Source organism: Lolium perenne, chromosome 7, assembly GCF_019359855.2.
Source record: "Lolium perenne isolate Kyuss_39 chromosome 7, Kyuss_2.0, whole genome shotgun sequence".
NCBI classification, from domain to species: domain Eukaryota; kingdom Viridiplantae; phylum Streptophyta; class Magnoliopsida; order Poales; family Poaceae; genus Lolium; species Lolium perenne.
The window spans coordinates 40,002,138-40,029,942 of NC_067250.2; the positions used below are offsets into that span (position 1 = coordinate 40,002,138).

At 45.5% G+C, this 27,805-nt stretch overlaps 1 protein-coding gene and 1 pseudogene across 1 annotated transcript; both read left to right on the forward strand.

The window, feature by feature from the left end:
* Positions 1 to 27,805, forward strand: part of LOC127316113 (uncharacterized) — an 800,711-nt pseudogene that overhangs the window by 623,075 nt on the left and 149,831 nt on the right.
* On the forward strand, positions 1,599 to 17,291 carry LOC139833065 (uncharacterized). The gene is made up of 3 exons (XM_071823216.1): positions 1,599 to 1,845; positions 16,417 to 16,680; positions 16,759 to 17,291. Exons 1-3 carry the CDS (start codon positions 1,599 to 1,601, stop codon positions 17,202 to 17,204), a joined length of 957 nt encoding a protein of 318 aa, XP_071679317.1. The 3' UTR covers positions 17,205 to 17,291.

Here is a 27,805-nt window from a genome sequence, read left to right on the forward strand (position 1 = left end):
GATCGACCAAACTTTGCCAAAACAAAAGTGTGTTGCTCCGCGTCTAACTGCAGGATGCATAAGGGCTGCACAGTACAGATGAGTAGACCGAGTTTGAAGAACCAAATATTCAGAATTTCAGAGCATCACATGGTACATTAATCATCATCCTAGTTCTTACAGAAAAGAAACAACAAATGGAAGAACATTTTCAGAAGTAAACTGGTGTAATACACACACGCACCAAACTACTCTTTTTCTGGAAGTGAACGACTTTGTATTTCTTAAAATTTATGAGTCTATTACCGAAAAAGTTTCATATATGTATCACCACAAGTGCACTTCTCATAAACTAGCACTGAATATCTCTCTCTCGCTCTCGTTTTGATGAACTTCTCTAACTAAACGTCTGATGTAAACATCCAATCTAAACCTCATGGGTGCTCCTGGCAGCTTGCGTTGCTTGCTTAGCTAGAGGTCTGAATCGAGAGCATGTAATAAATGATGAAAATTAGCAAGACGTGGAGAGGAATAAGTTGAACCTGGGATGTCGCACTTTCCCATATGTGAACTTCTCCTGGAGCATGGCATCCCGTGAACGTCGGAGGAGCTAGACGGTGACTTGTTCCGTGGCGAGGTGAACAAAACTGCACTAGTGACTGAACTACATTTTCAGAATAAACATTGAAAATCAGAAAAGTAATGAACTGAACTTGGGTGAAGGCACCAATACCCGGGAACACTACTGACACAACAGAGAGCAAGCAGGCACGGAGCAGGAGAACAAGACCTTGACCACTACCGGGAGACCAGGGCCCAGCGACGCAGTTCACATGGGAGCAGGAGCAAAAAAGTTCAGACACACCATCAGTAGTTCAGTAGAAATACACCATAATCGGAAATTCGAAAATCAACCAGCAGCAGAATCAATACAGAAATGAAGTGAACTTCTAGGACGAAACCAGGGCCTTGCCACCTTGGACACATATCAAGAGAGACGGGGGCGGTACTAGCATCTGGAGGAACTGTTTAAGAAGCAATAAAAGAAACAGGGAAAAACGAAAGTGAACTTCAACCGCCGAGACGGGGCAGAGTTCGGGAGGGCAAGGCCGTCGGGGTCCTGTGCAGCAATGAGGAGTAGAACTGGGACGAGTAGGACTAGCACGGGCCCGATCGACTCCCGTGCCGGGGATTGGGAACTCCCGCGGCGGTAGAGTTTAGGGCAAGGACGCGAATCGGCCATGGCATCCTCTGCCTCGACGGCGCGGGTTGCAGCTGCGGTGTAGGGCGCCGCCGGTAGAGACGAAGTGGAGGAGCAGGGGGCGACTTTGTGCGAGCTGTAGGGGACAAGATCGGCGGCTCGAGAGCTGCAGGGGAGGGGATTTGGCGGCGCCCGAGCTTCAGGGGAGGAGATGGGCGGTGCGCAAGATGGGAGGAGGGGCTCCGCCGGGCTGGTAGGTTCGCGGGTGGCGGCGCTTGCGTGGTTGGGAGCTCCCAGCGCCGGCGGTAGGTGGGATTCGGGCGTGGGGTTGGTGGAAGATGGGGGCGGTACGGGTGGGCGCCTCGTTGTTTTGTTTGCGGGTTCGAGAACAGGAGCAGGATGCTCAGGTCTCGCTCTGATGGCGCCATGGCGGGATGCTACGGCCGTGGAAGGAGGCGGGGGTTGGGATGAGGGCTTCCGCCGGGGAAAAAGGTGGGGCGCGGATGCGATGCTGCCGCCGAAGATGCTGGAGCGGGAATTGGGGCCGGTCGCCGGGAAGAAGGCGGGGCGGGAGTTGGGGCCGGCCGCCGGGAAGAAGGCGGGGCGGGATTTGGGGCCGGCCGCCGGGAAGAAGATGGCGGAGTTCACACGCATGCGGGGTGCAGGTTGGGACCGGTGGTTTTTCTTGCGCCGGGTTAGTTCGGATGCTTTTAGTTGGTTCGGCACGGGGGTTCGAGAATAGTTATTCTAGAACCCCTCTTAAGGGGGGTTCGAGAATAGTTGGGCTCTATATATATATATATATATATATATATATATATATATATAGTCCGAACTATCTTGTTGTGTACGCTATTATGCAGAATGAAGATTAAGGAATGCAGAGTAAGGAACATCCCTTATGTTCGGTTCATTGATCTACACATCGTTAATTCATATGTGTTAGAACACCACCCCGCCGACGTGGAGGAAGACCTGTGGCGGTTTCTTACAAAACAGGAACTCAAAAGTGATATTCTATTTCCTTACCATTTTGGGTGAGTGTTTCTGTCTTGAGCACATTCTCTTTTGTTTACTCCATGCATGGTATGTGGCTAATCGATGAGTTATGCATGACTGTGCATGTATCGTGTCCGCAGGTTCCACTGGATTCTGCTAGTAATTCAATTTCACACCTCCACAGTTCTCGTCCACGACTCTCTGAATATGGATCCAAAGCTTTGGGCCGACATGAGAAAAATGATGCAGAAGTAATTATTTTCATTCATTTGCGCTCTATATCGATCGGCCTATTTCGTTCATTTCCTAATATCAAGTAACTAATTAATAACTCTCTTGTTCATTTAATTTTCTTTGCCTCGTAGGGTTTGGAGACGGTTCGCAGATGAAAAGGTCGGTGAATTCCAAAAAGAGCTACAATTTAAAAGGTCAGTGTCTGGGACTGGGGATATTCAGCCACCGGGGACCAATCTATGTGGATACTATGTTTGTGAGATGATCCGGAGATACACCTCTGAGCGGGTTCCGTGTGAGAACAATATCAAGAGGAATAACCTCCGGAAGATGCTTAGTCCAGAAGCTCGCTTCCGACCACTTGAAGAGGAACTAGCTGGATGGTTCGCGAGGGAAGTCGTCCATCCTAAAGGAGAACACTATGTAGAGGACGTAGAACTTCATATGCACTAAATTATGTATGGAAACTTGTTCAAAATTGTATATGGTCATCCGATATTGAATATATATTGTATATTCCTCTTGAATTCTCTTTGGTTCTAATTTCAAATTTGTTTGAAATTGTACATTCATATGCATGTATGTAGTACCGTAGAATATGTGAAACTCCTTCAAAATTAAAATAAAACACAAAAGAAATAAAACAATAAAAAGAAACCAGGTTTAGGGGGGGGGGGGGGCTAAAACCCTAAACCTGCGGCGGCCTTTAGTCGCGGTTGGCCAAGAGAACCGCGACTAAAGGTCCTCTGCCCCACGTGGACGTGCCTTAAGGAACCGCGACTAAAGGGGGGCCTTTAGTCGCGCTTAATTGATAGCGGTTGCGCAACCGCGACTAATGGCAGTTGCGAACCGCGACCAAAGGCCGTTTTTCTACCAGTGTTTTAGAATTTTGTTACATAATTTTTTTAAACGTATAAATATAATTTTCGAATTTTTTAATCTGGCAAGAGCACTGGTGTCCAGGATCCAATATGACTTTTCGGTGTTCACACAGGAGTATTTTAGCACCCAACGAATCTGCTCCGCAGAGGTAGATCCTCAAAACTGGGCTATTTTACCAAATATGAAGAAAAGGTTCCGCAGCCCCGCAGAATTGGAAAAGATGAAGCAGCTTATTTCTTTGGTAGCCGAGGTTTTAGCCTATTCCGAGCAAGCTCTAGGTCACTTTTGGCAAGTTGTTTGGTAGCCGATGAAAGAATCTAGTGTACTGGTTGGGCAACAAATTTCAGTTCATTTGGTGTCTTACACATAACTAGAAAAATCTCGAGGGTTAAGAACACCGTTGGGTGCACTGTCCTACAGAAACGTCAAGATGTCTCTAGCAACAAGATTTGAGGAAGGTGGTCCGCTTCAAAATTGAAAGGTATATCAAAGCAAAATCCCTTCTCTGTTCTTTCCGCTAGCACTTTAATTAATATGGCTCACGCTGTTGGTGTGGCCATTACTGATTTGGATGAGCGTGAGTTTGATGATTCTAATGCTAAATCTCTAGATATAGTAACTCTAGCACTACTGTTGCTACAAATCCCCTGATGGGGGGAAGATTATGAATCTCATTTTTCTGATGCTGTAGGCTGACTTTCAGCTAATAAAATAAGGCGGGGCAAGCACCCCATGAAAAAAGGTTTATCATGAATTGTTGCTTTTTGAATCCTAGGGGTATTCATGCCCCTGGTAAGAAGAATGCTCTAATTGATCTTTTTTATAAATCTCATGCCAACATAGTGGGGTTTATGGAAACTAAAATCGAAACTATTGCAGGTAGCTTCTTGAAATCCATAGTTGGCACGTACCTCTTCGCTCGTACCTCAGGCGATTAGGGTAATCTGCCTCCCGTCGGCGGCCGCCTCCGATCTGGCCGCCTCTGTGGCCTTCGGGCCATGGAGGTGGGGCAGATCGCGGCCCTCGTCGGCGGGAGGGCTCCGTTTCCCAGTTTTGGGAGCTTCGTTTCCCGTCTTTAGGGCTTCTGTTTGTAGGGGCGGCGCTCAGGTGGTGGTGGCGGCGCCTCGTGCAATAATATTTCCCCGGCTTCAACCCCATCTCGACGGCTACGTCGAGAAGCTTGTGGGTATGGTGTGGTCTTCGAGGATTTCGTCTGGCTGTGGGGATCTTCGGATCGTCAAGGAGCTTCATCGGCAGTTCATCCTACTTCTTCGTCTCCGGGACGGATGTGGTCTTTTCGACCCGTTCGGCGACTTCCCGTCCGCAATCAACAACGTCAGGCTAGCTCAGGGAGGAGCGGCAGCGGCGGCGCGCCGTCGACACGGTCTGGAGGTTGAAGATGAAGGGCTTCTCAAGGATCTCGTTGTAATTTTCGTTTTTCTTGAGCTGCTTTGTACTGTTCGGTGTTTCTTTTAATGCCAGTGTCCTATTCGCAAAAAAAAAAAAAGAAATCCATAGTTGGCAATAGAATTTTTGAGTGGAAATCTCGTCCTGCTATAGGCTCTGCTCGTGGCATCCTTGTAGGTGTAGATTTATACTTCTATGATATTATAAGATGGGAGGTTAAGGACTTCATATGATGAGGAGATCCCAGCAGATCCTCCTACGGTGTTTCCCGATCTTTCACAGCGAGAACCCGGGTAGACAGATACATCCAATTACGTGCGGAACGCAACCTGAAGTAGGGGATAAATCCAGCAAGCAACGTGATGGAGATCACCACGCCTCAAGATCAAAGCACGACAATCCTTGATGAACACAAGAACCTCCGCAACAACTATAATAGATAAACGGCGGCGGCGTCCCTGGAGGGATGCTTCACCAAGCACACACGCGATAGCGTCTAGACTTAACTCAAACTGGTTCTAACCTAAACCCTAGCCACACCCACCCTTATATGAGGGGGTGGCCGGACAACCCCTAGTGGGACTCTCTACCTTGGTTTGGACAGGCCCAAACCAAACTGACTCAATTCAATAAAAGCCCTAATTGGCCCACATATATGACCATAGATATAAAATACGATAACTAAGATAACTAGCTAGGTGGAGTCCAGAAATTGGGCTTCACCTTGTCCTTCATACCCGTATCATCATAGTTTCAGTGATTGTTAAGATCAGATCTAATGGCTATGTAGTTAGAGTGACCACTGTTTATGGCTCCTCTCGTGAGGAAAGACATGAGGCTTTTATTTTTGAATTACGCAACCTCTTTTTGAATTTTCATGGTCATTCTCTGACTGGAGGTGACTTCAATCTTGTTAGATTCTAGGGTAACAAAAGTAATTATATTATTGATCACAAATGGGGTGATAAATTTAATATTTGCGTAGAAATTTGGAGCCTTTTAGAAGTCAAAATCAACAACATGAGATTCTCCTGGGGTAACAACCAAGACATCCTAATCATGTCTAACATTGATAGAGTTTGTTGTAACGTTTAGTTTGATCAAAATTTTCCCCTTGCATCTATTATAGCTCTACCTAGACTTGGAAGTGACCATAGAACGATTTTGTGGGAATCTGGTGTTGATGTCATAGCCAGGTCTCCAATTTATAGGTTTGAAAAATGGTGGCTAATGAGAGCTAGCTTTAAAACCCTTGCTGAACACAATTGAATCTCCCCACTAGGGGGAGGTCTGCCATTGACAGATGGAAAGAGAAAGTTAGGAGGTTCAGAAAATGGTCCAAAGGTTGGAGTAGGAACATTCATCTGGGCTTAGAAACCTTAAAAAGGATCTCATGGAGGAGTATGATGCCCTAGACATCAAAGTTGAGTCTGAGGAGCTCTCTATGGAAGAGCAAGCCATGCTTATGTTTATTTACTATGGGATGCAAAACCACTGGCGTAAATAAGAAATTAAAGCTAAGAAGAGGTCTAGGGATAGGGATATCATGCAAGGAGACAGGAACATTGTATACTTCCATGATCTAGCTAGCCAAAGGAGAAGGAAAATGCTTGTGCATTCCCTTGATGGACCTAATGGTCCTGTCAATTATGCACCTGGCATGGTAGAGATTTCTACTAGTTTCTATCAGGATCTCTTTAGAAAAAGTGAGAGTACGGGTTGTACTCTTGCTAATGGTTTCTTTTCTCATGAGGAAAATATTCCTGATGCTTAAAGTTTGCTCCTAGAAGCTCTATTCTTTGTAGAAGAAGTTAAAGCTGCTATCTTTGGTTCCTACTCTGATGGAGCTCCTGGACCTGATGGTCTGCCTTTCTTTTTCTAACAACATTTTTTGGGAAACTATTAAACATGATATCATCGCCATGTTTGCTGAATTTTTCTCTGGAAAACTAGACATCCATAGGTTGAATTATGTTGTTGTTTCACTCATCCCTAAGGAAGATGGTGCTAGTAACATAAAAAGTTTCGGGCCTATTAGCCTAATCAACTGTTCCTTCAAATTTTTCTCCAAGTCCATGACTAATCATTTCACACTTATTATGAATGACATTATTGGTATTAATCATTATGCTTTTATCAAGGGCGGGTTTATCTTGGAAAGTGTGGTAAGTGCCCATGAAATAGTTCACTCAGTTAAACAGAGTAGTTCTAGTGGGGTTGTGTTGAAGCTTGACTATGAAAAGGCTTTTGACACGGTTGACCTAGATTTTCCCCTTGACATCATTAAGAAGAGGGGATTTGGTTGAAAAACCATTTCGCTAGTTAAATCTCTTAAACATGGTGGCTCTATTGGAGTCAAGTTAAATAATGTCATGGGAAATTTATTTTGCACTAGTAGAGGTCTTAGGCATGGGATCCTTTTTCTACTCTTATTTTTAATTTTCTGGTTTATGTCCTCACAAAAATGCTTATTAAGGCAGCCATGGCTGACTAGATCAAGGCCCTTGGCTATGAGCTAAGATCCGGTGGTGTTATCTGCTTGTATTATGCAGATGATACCATCATTTTGTCTGATAGTAGTCCATATTATGCAACTAACCTCAAGTGGGTATTAACCTGCTTTGAGAAGGTCTTTAGCATGCGCAATAAATATAGTAAAAGTGAACTCATCACAATTTCTACCGAGGATGAGGCCATCTCTATTTTTGCTAATATCCTTGGATGTGTTGTGGGAACTTTCCCCGGAAAATATCTAGCGTTACTTTAAATTTTAATAATCTTAGGAGAGTGGACATCCAGCCTCTAATTGACAAAATTCTTAAAAGAATTTCTGGTTCGAGAGGTAAGCTTCTTTCTTATGCAGCGAGGATCACCCTAATTAAAGCCTATGTAGACAGCATTCCTATTTACCTTATATCCTTCTTCAAATTTCATTAATGGGCTCTTGATTTGATCAACTCCTAGATGGCCAATTGCCTTTGGAATGATTTTGTTGACGGATAGAGGAAGCTGCATCTAGAAAATTGTAAACTTATCTCAAAGATTTTTTTTTCGGTGGACTTGGAATTCCAGACCTAGCCAATGTTAACCTCGTCGTCCTTAGTTCCTGGATCAAAAGACACACCCTTGATGAAAGGCAGCTTAGAAAAATATGGTGGATGCTAAATACAACACCAGAAACCATAAGATCTTCTGTAGCAGATCCGTAGGGGTCTCACAATTTTGGAAGGGGGATATGGGGCCATCAAAACTATTAAGATTGGTTATAGATGTAAAATTGAGGATGGTGCAAAGGTTAGGTTTTGGGAAGGACACCTGGTTTGGTACATCCCCTTTAGCTATTCAGTGTTTTGATATTTATATTCTGTGTAATGAGCATAATAAAACTGTCCAGTAGGTTTGGGATGGTTCCTAGTTAAAGCCGTATTTTAGGAGGAACTTTAACATTACCCTCATGAATATTTGGTATGAATTGGAAGCTATAGCTTAAAATTTCTTATTCCAACACTCTTGATGCTCTGATCTGGCAATATGAAAACAAAGGGGTGTACTCCAACTCTTCTTTATATTCTATTATAAATTTTGGTGGAGTTAAGCCCATTTTTATCCCTAATGTCTGACAATTACACATTCCACCCAGGGTTCACATTTTCCACTGGCTCTTGTCTCAGAACAAACTTATGACTAGAGATAACCTGAGAAAAAGACACCTAAACAAGCCTGGAGATTGTATTTCGTAGTGATAAGGAGTCCATTCACCATGTCTTATTCCAGTACATTGTAGCTAGCCAAGTTTGGCAAACCATCTCTCAACACTTTAACATTGACGTGGTAGGTGATTATATATTTGTTGCTAAATTTTGGATAGCTAACAAAAACATGCAACTCCTAATGCTCTTTGTGTTGCAATTTTATGGCATCTTTGGAAAATGCGAAATGACATGATCTTTAATGGTCAACCTTGGTTGAAAATTTGACAGGCCTCGAGAGAATGATCTTGCTTTCGATGAAAATATGGAAGCTCATCTTCAAAGCACACATGGAGCCTGAAGTGGAGCTCTTATGCGCAAAGGTTACATTGATCTTCCGATCGCTCCCACCACTGACAACATGTGGGTCAGTCCTGATCACTGTACGTCTCCCGATGCCAAGAGGTTGGTGATCTAAGGCACCTGGAGCACACCTACATGCGTGTTGGAGCCGGCGGCGCTCAACTCCCCCACTACTTCTTCAGGGAGGCGCTTTCCTTTCTTTGCTCTGTATTCGGTTGTCGTGGGTTGTAGTCGAGTATATGTAGCAAATGCTTTTGCCTTGTTCTCGTTCCTAGCCGCAGATGGTCCTAGTTGCTGCTGCTTTCCCTTGTTTCCTTTAGAAAAGACATGCTTATGTGTGATGTATGTTTTTGAACTTGCTTCTGCCAGGGTTTCGTTGAGCTCATCAATGGAACCGGGGATGAGATATCCCTGTTGTTCTAAAAAAATAACCCTATTTGGCTATGCATTTTGCGTGTGCTAATGCAAGCTATTCCTGTTTGGTTGCACACACGAGGCTACCATACTCCTAGCATGGTTCAAATACGGTGAGATTGCCATTGCATGTTACATCCTATCATAGCACGACAAATAGGAAGACGATGACGAACATATAGAAGAGGCGGTTACTGATGAGGCATTGCCAACTAATGCATTGGCAGATGAGGCATTGCATGCTGATGAATTGGATGATGATGCATTGGTTGATGAGGTATTGAAAGCATAAATTTCGAGTCGAGCGACTAATCGAGACTAGTCGACGACTAGTCTACGAGTCACAATTGAAAGGTCGACTCGATGTCTCGACTTGACTCATTTGATGAGTTGAACGACTCCTTCGACTAATCAAGGTGTTATAGTCATGCAACTGAAAAAAAAACCACCTGTCATAATATTTTCTTAATATTGCCTCCCCTTCCTAGTTTCCCCCGTGGAAACCTAAATCAAGGCTCCCAGTTCCCCCTTGAACCCAAAAACCTAGAGGAAGGTCTTGGACATTAAATTATATCACATTTTTTACATATGAGTATTAGATATGAGTCATAACTAGCCGACATGAGTCTTTTCTAGTCACGAATAGTCTCTGAGTCGCTGCCAAGAACGACTCGTCGACTCGAAATCCATGATTTGTAGATGATGCACTGACTGATGCCATATCATTATCAGCCAATAAGCTTTGGTACTCCTCTTATGCTTCTTGAAAGTGCCCTCTATAGTTGTTGTTGGGGAAACCATTAACTTGCTCTTGGCACATCCTCCGTGTATTGTAGATTCCTCGATGCCTCCCTTTTAAGACCACATACCACTAGCATGGCAGAAGAACAAGTAATGTTATTTATCTCAGGCATCAAAAAAGTCATACAAAAGCATCATAATTTTCGTACCAGATCATATCCTAAGAGGAGCAAGCATGATCATTTACCAAAAGAACATAACAAGTTCTTCCTACAACTACTATTATGGTGTCAACCCACGACCTTATCAAACAGAGGGTGTCATCCACACATAAAGTTCACCATCACATTAGTGGTTAGTATATACCACCTCATGATAATTACATGACAAAAGAAGTTTTTAAGCCCTAGCTACACCAAAATGCGGATCATCATCATCAAGTCATGAAAATCATCATCACCATCACCTCGATGCATGCCTGACCACCCCCATGGCCCCAAGGAACCACTACAGTGTAGTAGTACTTGGCTAGGTAGGTCCTGAGGCAGAGAACCATGTTTTGCGGCACCATGCCAACAAAGCTGGTGCCCTATGCCTTGTGGTCGACGAGGAGGCTGAGTGCCACTATGAGAGACTCCTCATCAAAACCAACACTATCCACGACTTCTTGGTACAAGTCAAGGGGCATATCTATGGGATTTTTGTCCCGGATGCATGGCCTCTACGATGTCCCTCACAAAGAAAATCATGTTTGTAAAGGACACGAGCTCATGTCGGCAAAGGCACCCCTCTTCCTCTTAAATGCATCAGGAGCATCATCATGCTTCTCAAGGATGCCATCGCCGGCCATCCCATCGAACTCCAAGGTGTAAACATCCTTAATTAGTTTAAGTACCAACTGGAGGTGTGCCAAGGGCCTCCCTTAACCTCATGGTGTACTGATACGTCTCAAACGTATCTATAATTTCTTATGTTCCATGCTAGTTTTATGACAATACCTACATGTTTTGTTCACACTTTATGTCATTATTATGCATTTTCCGGAACTAACCTATTGACAAGATGCCGAAGTGCCAGTTCCTGTTTTCTGCTGTTTTTGGTTTCAGAAATCCTAGTAAGGAAATATTCTCGGAATTGGACGAAATCAACGCCCAGTATCTTATTTTTCCACGAAGCTTCCAGAACACCGGAGAGAGACCAGAGGGGAGCCAGGGGCCCCACACGCCAGGGCGGCGCGGCCAATGGGTGGGGCGCGCCCCCCTAGTGAGTGGTCCCACCAGGGCCCCTCCGAGGCTGCCCTTCCGCCTACTTAAAGCCTCCGTCGCGAAAACCCTAAAAGGATAAGCCACGGGACGAGAAAAGTTACGCAGCCGCCGCCATCGCGAAGCCAAGATTCGGGGGACAGAAGTCTCAGTTCCGGCACGCCGCCGGGACAGGGAAGTGCCCCCGGAAGGCATCTCCATCGACACCACCGCCATCTCCATCGCCGCTGCTGTCTCCTATGATGAGGAGGGAGTAGTTCTCCCTCGAGGCTAAGGGCTGTACCGGTAGCTATGTGGTTAATCTCTCTTCCATGTACTTCAATACAATGATCTCATGAGCTGCTTTACATGATTGAGATTCATATGATGAGCTTTGTATCACTATTAATCTATGTGCTACTCTAGTGATGTTATTAAAGTACTCTATTCCTCCTTCATGATGTAATGGTGACAGTGTGTGCATCATGTAGTACTTGGCGTAGTTTATGATTGTAATCTCTTGTAGATTATGGAGTTAACTATTACTATGATAGTATTGATGTGATCTATTCCTCCTTTCATAGTCTGTCGGTGACGGTGTGCATGCTATGTTAGTACTCGGTATAATTGCGTTGGTCTATCATGCACTCTAAGGTTATTTAAATATGAACATCGAATGTTGTGGAGCTTGTTAACTCCGGCATTGAGGTGCTCTTGTAGCCCTACACAATTAATGGTGTTTGTCATCCAACAAGAGAGTGTAGAGTGGTTTTATTATGTGATCAATGTTGAGAGTGTCCACTAGTGAAAGTATGATCCCTAGGCCTTGTTTCCAAATACTGCAATCATCGCTTATTTACTGTTTTACTGCATGTTTACTTCCTACAATATTACTACCATCAACTACACGCCAGCAAGCTATTTTTTGGCACCGTTACTACTGCTCATATTCATTCATACCACTTGTATTTCACTATCTCTTCGCCGAACTAGTGCACCTATACATCTGACAAGTGTATTAGGTGTGTTGGGGACACAAGAGACTTCTTGTATCGTGATTGCAGGGTTGCTTGAGAGGGATATCTTTGACCTCTTCCTCCCTGAGTTCGATAAACCTTGGGTGATTCACTTAAGGGAAACTTGCTGCTGTTCTACAAACCTCTACTCTTGGAGGCCCAACACTGTCTACAGGAATAGAAGCGTGCGTAGACATCAAGCTATTTTCTGGCGCCGTTGCCGGGGAGGTAAGGTAAAAGGTATTCACATCCTCCGACTACTAAGCTATTTCCTAGCACTGTTGCCGGTGTGTGAGTGCTCGAAGCTATCTCCTTTAGATCCTGCAATTGCATCTTTTTGTTTCTTGTTTTACACTAGTAAGGCATAATGGAAAACAACTGTGAGCTTTTTAATCTATTTCCTGAGTTAAGACATGGATGGTTTGATGCGAAAATTAAAAAACCTATGGAATCTTATTTGCATGCTAGTAGCAATGATATTAGTATGAACGCTTTGAACACCATTGTTGCTAATGATATGGAAAATTCTAAGCTTGGGGAAGCTGGTTTTGATGAGCATGACATTTTTAGTCCCCCAAGCATTGAGGAGAAAATTTTCTTTGATGATACTTTGCCTCCTATTTATGATGATTACAATGATAGTGATCTTTTGGTGCCGCCTACTATGGAGAGTAAATTTTAGGGATTTCTATTTTCGTGCCCTCGGGTCCTTAGTTGTACTCAGTTTTCCCCAGCTCCTTAGTTTTTCCTCAGTTTTCCCCAAGCCCTTGTCTGTAACCCGCAGAAAGAGCTCGGACGGAAGGAATCCCGTTTAGTTGACGTTGGTTGGTGCTGGCAAGTGGGGCCGCTGTTGGTGCCCCGCAGTGGACACGTCTCCACTTATCCAGATCATCGTGGGACCCACAACTTGTCCACGTTAGCGCGCCAGACCCACAGCTTACCCAGGTGACCGTTGCAAAATGGGAGCCCGAGCCAGCCCCGCGCCCGTGCCCGTGCCATTGCTTCCCCTTTCTTTCTCCGCGCCCCATTGTTCTTCTTCTCCGCCAGCGGCAGCCCTTCTCCGGTAGGCGGGTGATGTCTAGTTTCTCTTCGACCTCCCGTTCTTCATGGCCGCAGTATGGACCCGTGCCTTTGACAAGATGCCCTTACTGCCCACGCCAGGAGCCTCTGAAGCGGTCGATCTGTAAGACGGACGAGAACGGCAACCGTGGACGTGAGTTCGTTGCATGCGAGAGCTTGCCATATAGAGAGGGGATAAGGTTAGATCTCGCTCCAATTTCTCTGTTTTCTCTCGATTTTCTTGTTATTCCCTCGAATTTGGGATTTAGGGTTCACGTTGTTGTTTTTAGATCTTGAAGAAATGCAGGCATTTTGAGTGGATCGATGTGTACGTTCAGAGGCTTCAGTTGCAGGAATCAATTGGCGCTATTGGGGGGCGCAATTTGGGAGGGGGGACTTGCTGTAGAGAATGCGGCGGAGAGAGGAGCCGTTCCGATTATGCCTAATGCTCCCAATGCAGAACTGGTGGAAGTGAAGGGAGAACTGAAGAAAATGAACAAGCAGTTAAGGCAGCTGATCGAGTTGAAGAAGCAAGCTAACCTGATGGCTGGTTTTTTTTTTTGTTGTATAATTACGATCGGATTCTTATCATTGCTCACCAGGCGCTAGAAGTTGTTACAAGGGATACCTTACAAATCCATTATTCAGTTACATGTACTTGTAGTTGTTTTCAAAGTTAGTGTGTGCATTCACCGAAATTACCAACTATATTCCCTAAAAGAAAAGGAAAGCTAAAGATAGTTGATAATTGTTAGAGGGGTGACAAATAATGCAATCACCGAAATCCGCAAATATGTATGCCTCGTGTTTATACCAAAATTATACCACTTTTAGGCCGTTTCAAAATACCAATACCATATCCCAAACTATATTCCCTAAAAGAAAAGGACAGCTAAAGATAGTTGATAATTGTTAGAGGGGTGACAAATAATGCAATCATCGAAATCCGCAAATATGTATGCCTCATGTTTATAACAAAATTATACCACTTTTAGGCCGTTTCAAAATGGGATCCCTTTCAAAATAGGGTCCCTTCAAAATACCAATACAATATCCCAAACTATATTCCCTAAAAGAAAAGGACAGCTAAAGATAGTTGATAATTGTTAGAGGGGTGACAAATAATGCAATCACCGAAATCCGCAAATATGTATGCCTCATGTTTATAACAAAATTATACCACTTTTAGGCCGTTTCAAAATACCAATACTATATCCCAAACTATATTCCCTAAAAGAAAAGGACAGCTAAAGATAGTTGATAGCAATCACCGAAATCCGCAAATATGTATGCCTCATGTTTATAACAAAATTATACCACTTTTAGGCCGTTTCAAAATACCAATACTATATCCCAAACTATATTCCCTAAAAGAAAAGGACAGCTAAAGATAGTTGATAATTGTTAGAGGGGTGACAAATAATGCAATCACCGAAATCCGCAAATATGTATGCCTCATGTGACAAGGTATCAACTTGTCAATGCCTATGGATTGTAGGCTAGGGTTTAGTTGGAAGTAGAGGGTAAGTAGATCTCGAAGGTTTCAGCCGAAAAGTACTCGACGATTATGAAAACTAGGGTTTGCAGACAATGATTCGATTGATTCTTCGTCCCTCGACTCCCCCTTTATATAGGAGGTGGAGCCGAGGGATTCGTACTATACAAGTTTACAGAGTCCGGGACGGTTTCTAACTCATCCCGCCAGATTACAAATAACACTTCCTATTACAACTCTATCTTTTCCACAAATACATCTTGGGCTCTCGAATCTTCTTATTCTTCGGGTAGTGGGCCTTCAGTAAACCCCGGGTACTATATTCGGCAGGCCCATTTGGGATGCCTATGTCAGTAGCCCCCGAGATTTTGCTTGAATCGTAGAGTCAGGGAAAATCTCCACTGTTTATTTTTACTCGAAAGCTTTAACTTTTTTATATTTCTTCACATAAAATTCTATATTGTACAGGGATACTGGTAGTTGGGGCTAGTTCATCTGACGGATCAGGTACTAGTTAACTGCTCTAGTGGCAATCCGCAAAAACCTACTTCAAAATCACGTCCCTGGACATGATCTCGGGATACTGGTGTAAACTTCGACAGGTGCCGCTTAAGGTCTTACCATTCTGTCGAGTCCCAGTCAAATTTATCGGGTACCTAACGCGTCCGTTAGGATTTTTCTTCGTATCTGTTGATACGGATAAAAGTAGCAGAGCGCAGTCTTTGGCGATGCCACGCCCAGCAGAACGGATCTGGGGTCTTACCTTCGCAAATTTGCGGCGTTCAGAAATTGATCGCAACTTCGGCGTTCTGAGAATATATTGTCGAGTGCTTTTCCGGCTGTTGGAATGGCACATTTTATCGAGTCAAATATGACTTATATTGCTCTCCCGATGGGAGTATATGTAGAGTTAATTATAACTCGAAATATACTCTCTTACTTTTCTATTTTTCATTTGATAATTTCATCGGGCACGCGAACAGCGTTCCCGATGGGAGTAGCCCCCGAGGCTACAACCAAGAACTTGTGCTTGGTTGTAGGCTCAACGTTGTAGTCCATCTTGTCGCTATATTGTCAATATTTCCCAATATGATCTCTTTCTTTCTTCTCTTCTCTTTTTTTTTATCTCTCGGGTGCGCGAACAGCGCTCCCGATGGGAGTAGCCCCCGAGGCTACAGCCAAGGACTTGTGATGACGAGGAAGAAGTACCAATTACTGACGTGGCTCCTCGGACAAGCACGTCACGTACCGTACTTGCCTCAGACACGCTAGTTGAGGGAGAAGAAACCTCGCCTCCTCAACAAAACGTCGTCACCACTACTCCACCATCAAGCCCCCTTGCTCCTTCACCAAAAAGGACAAGGGTTGAAAAGATTGTTGAACCTGCCCCTCAGTTGGGCAGTTCGTCGACTCTGCTCTTAGATGATGTAAGCTTGTCGACATCTATATTTTCCTTATTTTGTTTTTTCACACCTTTTCTCTTTTTCATGCCGATGTTTCTCTTGCTGTGTTCACCTTGAACAGCCTATGATCAAAGATCTTCTCCGCATTGGTTCCCAATTTATTGGGTACCGTGAATATGCTAATAGAGCCGAAGGTAACGACTTTTACACTTGCTGTTTTTCCTTGATTTTTTACTCCTGTTGCTTGTCGCGATTTTTGATCTTTCTTCTCTCTCTTTTCCATATCTCGACAGAGAAACTTGCAGAGGCCAACGAACGCGCCGACGCACTTGCTCGAAAACTTGAGCAAAGTGAGGCGGCTCGCAAGAAAGCCGAACTCGCTGCTAGCAAAGCCAAGGCCGAAGCTGATGAAGCCAAGGCGAAAGCTGCTGGTGTCGAGGAACTGCAGAAAAAACTTGAGGATGCTACAGCTGCCTTAGATGAGCACAAAGCTGCGCAAGCTTCTCGTGAAGAAGGAATCCTCAAGCGCCTGAAAACTCAGAGTCGCCGCACTTTCGGTAATGTTGCTGATCCCTTCTATCTTTATGAGAATCGTTGTTTCTTGTCTTTTCACTAATGCTTTGTTTCCTTGACAGTCCAAACAAACCAGGAGTTTGATCTGACGAATCCTGTCGATGACCCGCTCCTTGACGCGCTTTCCTATCTGGAGCTTCATGGGTCCGAGATTCGTGAAGGTGTGTCGAATGCTAACGCAGTATTGTCGGCGTTGTTCCCCTACTTCTTCCCGAAGAAAGAGGAGCCCGCGACTTTTCTCAACCTTGCCAAGATGTTCAATACGCCGGAAGACCTTGGACTGAAGATGCGCCAAGAGAATATGAAGGTTGCCGTTGAAAACACTGTCGCTTTGGTTGCTGAAAGTCGACAGACTATTGACTGGATGAAAGTTGGCGACACCGAGCAAATAGAGCAATCAAGGTGGAAGTCGCTGATCAAGGCAGCCAAGCCCAACACGAAGAAGATCTTGGCCTATCTCGGGATTAAGCCAGCGTCGACTCCTAGCTCGTCAAGGCCGGAGGTCTAGTTGCATGCCTCTGTTTTTCTTTCTGTTTCTTTTGCTCTTGTCGCCAAAGTAATCATTTGGCGACACGTATTTCCTTAGCTCCACTGTAATGCCCTTGTAATTATTCCGAGAGATTAAATGAAAAACTCTATCTTTGCTTGTCGTTTGATGTTGTCCTGTTTAAATTTCAGTTGATATTTGATAACTATACTCCAACTTCCGCGCCTTCCAATGTTTCGCCTTCTTCTTCTCGCGCGAGGAGAGCTTTTGCTGATACTGCACCTGTCGACGATACCTTGTCGCAAGAACTAGACGAACTTCGACAACAACTTCAGTATGCGAAGAAGCAAACACTTGTGATGATGGAGCAATCTCGTAAGTCATCTGAAGCCGAAAAAGTTGCTCTCCAGCAAGCTCGCGAGGCCGTGGCTGCTAAGGAAATTGCTGCTTCCGAGGCTGAAAAGGCGACTACTCGAGAAAATTTCATGCTCGAATTAATGAATGAAGCCAGTGCAGATATGTCGGGTATGCCTGTTTCATCCTCTGATATCTTTCATCTTTCATGCTATTGTCTCTTAAAGGTTTCCACTTCTTTGTTTTGATAGGTGCCTTTACTGATGCTGCTGCCGAGGAAGAGAGGGTAAATGCTAGGACAAACCTCCTTGTTAATCTTTCCCTGGACCATGGTTCTTTGTTTTGGGCTACCCCAGAGAGGACCCGCCAAATTGTCAGATTTCAAGATCGCACCTCTCAAACTCGCGACTTCCTTGACTTCTGTACCAAGACCTTGTCCATGGTTTACAACTCCATGTTTCCTCGGAACGTCCAACCAAAAACTCTTCCTGAATTGATGGAAAGGTTCAAGGATGCTCGCAGTATCCATGATTTTGTCAAAGCTCAACTATTAGCTGGCGCCAGATTTGCTCTTATCATGCTCCAGATCTGCCACTCGAATCTTGACCTTACCCAAGTTGTCGCGAAGGTTCACCAAAATGTAAAATGTCGGAGAGTTGGTGTTGACAGGATTAACACGAAGGTTACGCCTATAGCCGAAGAAATGATTGAGGACCTTCTTCGGATGGACGCCGACTTTTTTGCCGATGGCCATTATGCCGATTTTCTTGGTGCTGCTCCTGAAGAAAACAGAGTTACTCTTGATGACATATTGAATCAAGACTAGTTATTTTCTTCTTGTAGATATTTCTTCTTTGTAATCCATGACTATATTGTAAAGCAATCATTATATTTTTCTGTTTGTCTAGCCCCCGAGTGTTTCGGTGACTCTTTACTGTATTTGTATATTTGCGAGGTTTTGAACCAAGGCATTTATATATTTATGGTGAATATGAGCCCCCGAGCTTTTTATTGAGTACTATTTTGTATTTTTGTTGACTCACGAGGTATTTGAATACCAAGGCAAGGCTTTTCTGTTGTCGATGAACTATATTGAAATTCGTCGGAGCAAAGACTTTGATCATGTCGATAAAGAAGAAAAGTTATATTGTCACTATCTTTATTATATTGCAGCACCGCGAGCCCGCCTCATTAAAAACCTTCTCCGGCCCCACTCGGTGCCCCGAAAAAGGAAAAGAGTGCGTCTGAAAACTCGCGGGCGTTTCAGTACATTGAAGTTTTACAAGGACTATATTTCGACTCTAGGCGTAGAACCGCCTAAGTTGCGCCACGTTCCAGGGGTTTGGCTCCTCCACCCCTGTCTTCTTGTCCTTTATCCTGTATGCTCCTCCTCCGATTACTTCCGTAACAATGTAAGGGCCAAGCCATGGTGACTCGAGTTTTTCATGAATTTTGCGTGAGCCGAAGAACTAGGTCTCCCACCTGAAAAGATCTTGGCCGCAAACGTCGACTGTGGTAATTCTTCAAGTCCTGTTGATATTTGGTTACCCGAGATAATACTTCATCTCGAGCTTCATCAAGTGCGTCGACGTCGTCTTCTAGCGCTCTTCTCGACGTTTCTTCATCATATTCAGCGACACATGGAGAGTTGTGCTCTATCTCGATTGGTAGTACTGCCTCTGCTCCGTGAACCAGGAAAAACGGAGTTTCCTGCGTTGCTGTGTTTGGTGTTGTTCGGATGCTCCACAACACGCTTGGTAGTTCTTCTGGCCAGGTATGTCGAGCTTTTTCCAGTGGTCCTAACAAGCGCTTCTTGATGCCATTGCAGATGATGCCATTGGCTTTCTCGACTTGCCCATTGGTTTGAGGATGTGCAACTGACGCAAAGTTCAGCTTGATACCCACCTCTTCGCAATAATCTTTGAATTCATGGGATGTGAAGTTATCGCCGTTGTACGTGACGATCTTGTGGGGCACTCCAAATCTGAAGACAAGGCCTTTTACGAATTTTACTGCGGATGCTCCATCTGGTGAATTTATCGGCTTCGCTTCTATCCACTTTGTAAACTTATCGACAGCTACTAGCATGTACTCCTTTCCTCCTGGCCAGGATTTGTGTAACTTACCCACCATATCAAGTCCCCATTGAGCAAAGGGCCATGACAATGGTATTGGTGCTAGCTCTGCTGCTGGAGAGTGAGGTTTTGCGGCAAACCTTTGACACGCGTTGCAAGTTCTTACTATGTCCTTGGCGTCCTCGATTGCTGTCAACCAGTAGAATCCTGCCCGAAAAACCTTGGCTGCGATAGCTCGACTACTTGCGTGGTGGCCACATATTCCTTCGTGTACATCCTTCAGAATTATTCTTCCTTCTTCGGGTGTGACGCACCTTTGCAAGACGCCTGAAATACTTCGCTTATACAATTCTCCCTTGACCACCGTGAAAGCTTTGGAGCGTCGAATTACTCGCCTTGCCTCAACTGGATCGTCGGGTATTTCTTTCCTTAGGATGTATGATATGTACGGCTGCATCCACGGTATCTGTATCACCATGACCAGGTCCTGATCTTCTTCTTCGTCCTCTTGCTTTTCCTTGGTAGCCCCCGAGGGTTTTTTCTCCTTCTTTTTTGATTTTGTCGACTTAGTGGATCTATCTGTTATCTCTTCCCAAAATACACCTGGCGGGACTGCAAGGCATTGCGACCCGATGTTTGCAAGAACGTCGGCTTCGTCGTTGCTCAATCTACTAATATGATTTACTTCGCATCCATCGAACAACTTCTCGAGCTCGTTGTACACCTCCTTGTATGCCATCATGCTATCATTGACTGCGTCACATTGGTTCATAACTTGCTGTGCCACCAACTGTGAGTCGCCAAAGATTTTTAGTCGAGTTGCACCGCAAAGCTTTCGCCATCTTCATCCCGTGTATGAGAGCCTCATATTCTCGCTTCATTGTTAGATGCGTTAGGGAACGTCATCCGAAGGATGTACTTCAACTTGTCGCCTTCAGGTGATATGAGTACTACTCCTGCGCCAGCCCCTTCTAGTCTCTTGGACCCATCAAAGTTCATGGTCCAGGTTCTCGATAAGTCTGGGGGTCCTGTGTTTTGCAATTCCATCCACTCTGCGATGAAGTCCGGCAGAACTTGCGACTTTATTGCTTTTCTTTTTTCATACGTGATGTCCCAAGGGGAAAGTTCTATTCCCCAAAGGGAGACACGACCCGTAGCTTCTGGGTTATTCAATATATTTGACAAAGGAGCTTCATTGACCACTATGATCGGATGTGCCGAAAAATAGTGGCGCAATTTTCGTGCTGTCGTGAACACTCCATATGCTATCTTTTGGTACTGCGGATACCTTTGTTTTGAGGGCGATAAAACTTCGCTAACGAAGTATACTGGCCTCTGCACGCCGTGGAGCTTTCCTTCTTCTTCCCTTTCGACAACTAGCACCGTGCTCACCACTTGGGGCGTGGCTGCGATATACAGCAGGAGAGGTTCCCTTTCTTTTGGCGCCACCAAGATTGGTGGTGTCGAGATTGTACGCTTCAAATCCTCGAAAGCTCTGTCGGCTTCTTCGTTCCACTGGAATTTATCTCCTTGTTTTATCAAAGCGTAGAACGGCAGCGCTTTTTCTCCCAACCTCGCGACGAATCTGCTCAAAGCAGCAACTCGCCCAGTTAGCTGTTGTATTTCTTTCAACTTTGTTGGCTTCCTCATTGTTACGATAGCTTGTATTTTATCGGGATTTGCTTCAATCCCTCTTGCTGAGACTAGGAACCCCAGAAGTTCTCCTGCTGGGACGCCGAAAGAACACTTCGTCGGGTTCAGTTTGAGGCAGAACTTATCAAGGTTGTCGAAGGTTTCCTTGAGATCCTCGATCAGCGTTGCCCCCTTTTTTGATGTTATGACGACATCATCAATGTATACTTGCACGTTCTTCCCAATCTGTGTCGCCAAACACTTCTGCATCATCCTCTGATATGTTGCTCCCGCATTTTTTAGACCAAAGGGCATTGTTCTGTAGCAAAACACGCCGTAAGGTGTAATAAACGCAGTCTTTACTTCATCTTCTTCTTTCAATCTGATCTGGTTGTAACCAGAGTATGCATCCAGGAAGGAAAGACGTTCACATCCAGCCGTGGAGTCGATAATTTGATCGATCCTTGGGAGGGGAAAGTGATCCTTTGGACAATGTTTATTGAGACACGTAAAGTCGACGCACATGCGAAGGACCTTAGTGTTTTTCTTCGGCACCAGCACAGGATTTGCTACCCATGTGGCTTCTGTGAATATCTCTTTGATAAATCCAGCTTCTTGTAGTCGATTGATTTCTGACAGCATGGCTTTGCGGTTTGGTTCCGAAAAACGCCGCAAAGGTTGTTTGATTGGTCTCGCTAGTGGATCCAAGTTTAGGTGGTGCTCGGCAAGTTCCCTGGGTACTCCTGGCATGTCAGCTGGACACCATGCGAAGATTTTCCAGTGCTCACGGAGGAACTCGATGAGCGCGCTTTCCTATGCGATATCCATGTCGTTTGCGATAGATGTCGTCTTTTTTGGGTCTGTCGGGTGAATCTGCACCTCTTTTGAATTTTTCTCGGTACTGAAAGTTGATTCTTTGTTTGGCCTTCCAACGTCTGGCAGTACGTCGTAGTCAGTCATGCTTTTTGACGCCAAGTACTCAGCTTGCATCCCGAAAGTTTCTGACAACCGGTGGAAATCCTTGTCGCACTTATCGGCTAAGGCAAAGCTTCCTTTGACTGTGATTGGTCCCTTTGGTCCAGGCATCCTCCACAACAGGTATGTATAGTGTGGTACCGCCATAAATCTAGCATATGCTGGTCGTCCCAACAGAGCGTGATATTGCGACAGAAAATCCACGACTTCAAACTCCAGCCTCTCGATTCTATAATTTTCTCGGGTCCCAAACTGAACGTCGAGATTGATCTTTCCCAATGGATAACTTGGTTTCTCTGGTGTGATGCCGTGGAACCTTGTGTCTGTTGGTTTCAAGTTTGCTAATGATATGTTCATCTTCCTCAATGTATCTGCATACATAAGGTTTAAGCTGCTGCCGCCGTCTATGAACACTCGAGAGACATCAAATCCCGCGATAACTGCTGGCAGAATAAGTGCTGACTGCCCTGGTCGAGGAACTTGCTGCGGATGATCTGCTATTGTGAAGCCGATATCTTGTCCTGACCAATTAAGGTACTCAACTGTTGGTGGAGGCATTTTTTCTGCCATAAACACCTGTCGTGAGATTACTTTCTGAGCTCTATTGGACGGCCTTCCCTTCTGAATCATCGACACTGCTCCATTGGAGTTAGGATCAACATAAGGTGGTGGTGCAGGTGCCGCCGCTATTCTCAGCTGATGCCGATTGTCTTCTGTAATCGCTGGAGGAGGCGGTAAGTGAATCTCGCTTCTGGGTTCTCGAGGATTTCTCTGTGCTGCCCGCGCATTAGCGTTCTCTGCATACCGCAACATTGCTTGAAAATTTCGACAGTCTTTCTGCAAGTGCCCTGACTGTCTTTTACCGTTGCTGTCGAGGAAAAAATGCATCTGGCACGGTCCATTCATCATCTCTTCAGGGGACACGAAAGGTCTTGGGAACCTAGGCCCACTATTTTGCCTGTTGCGTGAATCATCCCTTTTATCACCTCGCTGTTCATTGCTTCTCTGGTAATCATCTCTGTTGCTTCCTCCTGTGTTTGTCCGAAAACCTGCCGAAATTTGTCCTGGAGCGTCGTAGTTCTGGTACGTCCGAGGAAATCTTCGCCTCGGTTGATAGTTTCGACCACGGTCCTCCTCTGGCGACCTGTGCCGTTTGTTATGGACAGCGTCTTCTCCATCTGCCCATTTATTTGCTATCTCCATTAACGCGGATACTGTCTTTGGATTGGTCCTTCCCAAGTCCTCGACAAAATCTCCACGCCTGACTCCTGCGACAAACGCATCTATTGCTCTCTCGTCAGATATATTTTCTGCCGAGTTTTTGATGATATTCCACCTCTGGATGTACTTTCTCATTGGCTCATCTGGCTTTTGTCGACACGCTCTCAACTCCTCTAACGACGCGGGTTTTTTGCACGTGGATCTGAAGTTCTTGACGAACACATCCTCGAAACTTTCCCAGCTGTCGATGGATCCTGGAGCGAGTTTCTTTATCCAAGATCGTGCGGCTCCACTCAAATGTACCTGGATGCTTTGCATGGCTGTTGCCCTGGTTCCTCCTGTGAGCTTTACCGTCTCCAGATAGTCGATTAGCCAATCCTCTGGATCTTGAAGGCCGTCGAACTTCTTGAAATTATCGGGTAACTTGAATCCTGAGGGGACTCGAGTTTTCCGGACTCTCCTTGTAAAGCATGGCAAGCCACACATATCTTCGTTGGTCAGCTCCGGAGATTGCCGATGATCCCTTCTGCTCTGCCGCGCTCTGTCGACTCTTGCTTGTGCTGCTGTGTCTCTTGCTCCACTTGGCCCTTCAGGTGCTGCCGCTGTTGCTGCTGCAGGTCGTGGACTATTTTGCCTTGCCGCTCCTTCGGGAGGCGTTGATACAAACGCTGTCCCCATAGCTCCAACTCCTGCTACCGCCATATTGTACAGTGTTTCCCTTGGATCACCTGGAGGTGGTTTAGATGCAAGGATAAAAGCATGTGTCGCCATATACCCAGCCTCTGGTGTCTTAGGGATGATGTTTCCTCTTGTATCTATCGACATAAAAGACATGTCGAGGTTTTGGACCAAGTGCTCTCTTTCTGCTTCGGGTATGTGTTGCAGCCTTGATCTTGCTCTGTTCCGCGCCTCCCTGTGGCTATCACCCGTAGTTCTAGATTGTCGACTTAGATCTGCCCTTCTCCTGCTGGATGCAGAAGCTGCCTCCTTTCTCCTGTTCAACTCAGGCATCTGTTTTTCCAATTCCACGGCAGCTCGTGCGAGCCTATATTGATATGCTTGCAATTCCTCTGGTGTGGCTGTGGTAGCCATTGGTTCTGTGCCGTTCATAGCTCTCGCGGCTCTGTCCCACGCTGCTTGTGAAAGTTGAACTCTATCTCGCGGCTCTGGCCCGACGTATTTGTTTCCCAGGCCTTGTCGCAGATTGGAGGGATCGACGTATGGATTTCCCCGGTGTCGAAAGCCTCGAATGTCTCCTCTTGATCTTCAATGGCGTAAATCTGATGATACTTTGTACTCAGATCTACGTTGGGTTTGGTGACATCATCGTTGAGATTGATGAAGACCTTGCCCACTGTGAGAGATTTGTCGATGAAGTCGTAACTGTCGACATCGCTTGAGCCATCGCTTATATATGAGTCCGCAGATGACTCAAACGACATGTCGTTGAAGATCTTGGCGAGTTTCTCTCTTGCTCTGGTGCTGACGTAGCGTGTCGCCGAGGTTTCTTCTTCTCCTGACTCGGTTGACGATGCATAGTTTGAAAAATCGGAATCGACCACCGACGATCCCGACGAAATTGGAATCTCGACACGATACGATCCTTCCTTCTCGACGTGAAAGTGAAACCTTCCGAACGTCATCTCCATGGGCTCCGCCAGATACGCATATGCATCCAAACGGGAGGGTGGGTGAGGAACAAAATCGACAAGACCAGCAGCGATCTGTTTACCTCGATCCATTGTGTTGCTTGCGGTTGACGATGTCGAAGATCTTGAGCGTGCCATCGAGATCAGCTCCTTACGCCTCTAGTTCCCACAGACGGCGCCAATTGACAAGGTATCAACTTGTCAATGCCTATGGATTGTAGGCTAGGGTTTAGTTGGAAGTAGAGGGTAAGTAGATCTCGAAGGTTTCAGCCGAAAAGTACTCGACGATTATGAAAACTAGGGTTTGCAGACAATGATTCGATTGATTCTTCGTCCCTCGACTCCCCCTTTATATAGGAGGTGGAGCCGAGGGATTCGTACTATACAAGTTTACAGAGTCCGGGACGGTTTCTAACTCATCCCGCCAGATTACAAATAACACTTCCTATTACAACTCTATCTTTTCCTCAAATACATCTTGGGCTCTCGAATCTTCTTATTCTTCGGGTAGTGGGCCTTCAGTAAACCCCGGGTACTATATTCGGCAGGCCCATTTGGGATGCCTATGTCATCATGTTTATACCAATACTATATCCCAAACTATATTAAGTGGCAAACTCGTTATTGCACATAAATAGAGGGGTGGGCATTCTCCACCGACAGAGAGAGAGGGGTGGCCACGAAGAGAGAGAGAGAGAGAGAGAGAGAGAGAGAGAGAGAGGTTGCCACGAAGAGACGGATAGGGGTATACTGCCCGTTAGATCAGTGGATCAACGGTTCATGGAGTCGATCCGTGTGACAACGGCTCAACCAATCAGGATAAGTTTGGGCTTCTCAGAGCATTTGTGACAGTACTTGAGGGCAAAACTGAGTAGTACTAAGAATCCAAGGGCACATAAATAGTAAATAGACTAAGGGATTCAAACAAAAGAATTACAAAATGAAAAATGTGTGTTTTGTACAATATAATTCATATTGGGCTACATCAAATTATTTGCAATTCAAATATACATGAGTGTGACAATTATGGCATCATTTAGACAAACTATGTTTTGGGAAAGATGTTTTGCAAAGGGGTTTGGGTGGAAAACCAATCATCTTCATAGCTACACTAGTGATTCTGAGAAGTGGCAATTTGTGGTAAAACTTGATTTATATATGTTTGTTAAGGTTTTCTAGGTGGCAGGTTGCGTAGGACGACTCCATGAGTAGTTGCCACTATGTTTTTATTTTTTTGGATTTTTTTGCGCATGAAATGACTCAATTAGCTATGTTAATCTCATTTGTTGACTCTCTATTGACCAGCTACTTGAGGGTAAAACTGAGTATATTGCACTTGCCGGTCTAAGTCCACGAGGGGAAAACTGAGTACAGATAAAATTTCTGTATAAGGCCTGAGGTTATAACTGAGTACACCAAACGTCCCAGGGTTAGACTCGTGTAGCGGTGCACGCTGCAGCCGTGCATAGCAGACGTGTGTTGCGGTACACGCCACCTTCGTCTTTATAGAGCCCCTCTTTCTCTCCCTCGACGCACGTTCTCACTGGCTCACTGCAACCGCCTCTCCTGTCCCATCATCTTCTCCACAACCGAAGAAAAAACCCCGAAGAAAACCGCCGGCGATGGAGAAGAATGAGATGCCCATTGTCGGCACATCAGCCGCCGCCCCCGTCCAGGCCCCTATCGCTGCTTCCAATGTAGCAGCCGGCGCATCGGCCGCCGCCCCCGTCCAGGCCCCTGTCGCTGCTTCCAACGTAGCAGCCGGCGGATCGGCCGCCGCCCCCGTCCAGGCCCCTGTCCCTGCTTCCAACGTAGCAGCCGGCGGATCGGCCGCCGCCCCCGTCCAGGCCCCTGTCGCTGCTTCCAACGTAGCAGCCGGTGCATCGGCCGCCGCCACCGTCCAGTCCCCCGTCGCTTGGGACCCGTACGAACCAGTGCAATACAACGCGCCGGAGAACCCCTACGACACCAGCATCGTCAACAACGAGCCGGAGGTAACCCTTTGTTCCCTTGTTCTTATCTCATTTCAATCATTTTGTGTTAGATCTAGCGTTATTACGGTTCGTCTGTTCCTAGTTCAATCCTTTTGTGTTAGATCTTGCGTTATTACTGTTCGTCTATTCCTAGTTCGATCCTTTTGTGTTAGATCTTGCGTTATTAGTGTTTGTGATTTGCTTTTGTTTAAGATTTGTGCCGATGATGATGAATATTTGGGCATAAATTGATTCAGGGTTTGGTCAGTAAACAATTGGTGTGTACAAATTTGTTGTGCATGATCTTTGGTTTGCTGACTCAAATCCTGGATATAAGTGTGTCCAATGTAACTGAGGCTACCTCTTTTTTTCGAGCCCATATTATCATGCATGATTTTTTGTTCACTCTCTGTTCCATCATCGTTGCAATTGACTCCGTTTTTTTTGCACGATCTTTGGTGCTATGTGACAAGTGCAGAGCAGCGACGTCGACAGCGACGACGAGTCCTTCCACACCAAGACTCGTGACGTCCTCAGGAGGCTGCAGTCCGGCCATTACGATGGCCCCTTTGCTCGAGGCATTTACAAGTGCCCCTTCTGCAACAGGAAGCTCCGCGCCACCGACTTCAACTCCCTGGTGAACCATGCTGAATCCATTGGCAGATGTGGCGCTAGAGTTGGAAGGACCGTGAACGTGCATGCGTACATGGCCAAACACAAAGCACTTGGGATTCACCTGCGCA

Coding starts and splice junctions, on each gene's coding strand:
- LOC139833065 (XM_071823216.1), top strand. CDS start 1,599: ATGGCGCCATGGCGGGATGCTACGGCCGTGGAAGGAGGCGGGGGTTGG. Junction 1,846..16,416: donor CACACGCATGCGGGGTGCAG/GTTGGGACCGGT, acceptor ATATCTCGACAG/AGAAACTTGCAGAGGCCAAC. Junction 16,681..16,758: donor TCAGAGTCGCCGCACTTTCG/GTAATGTTGCTG, acceptor TTTCCTTGACAG/TCCAAACAAACCAGGAGTTT.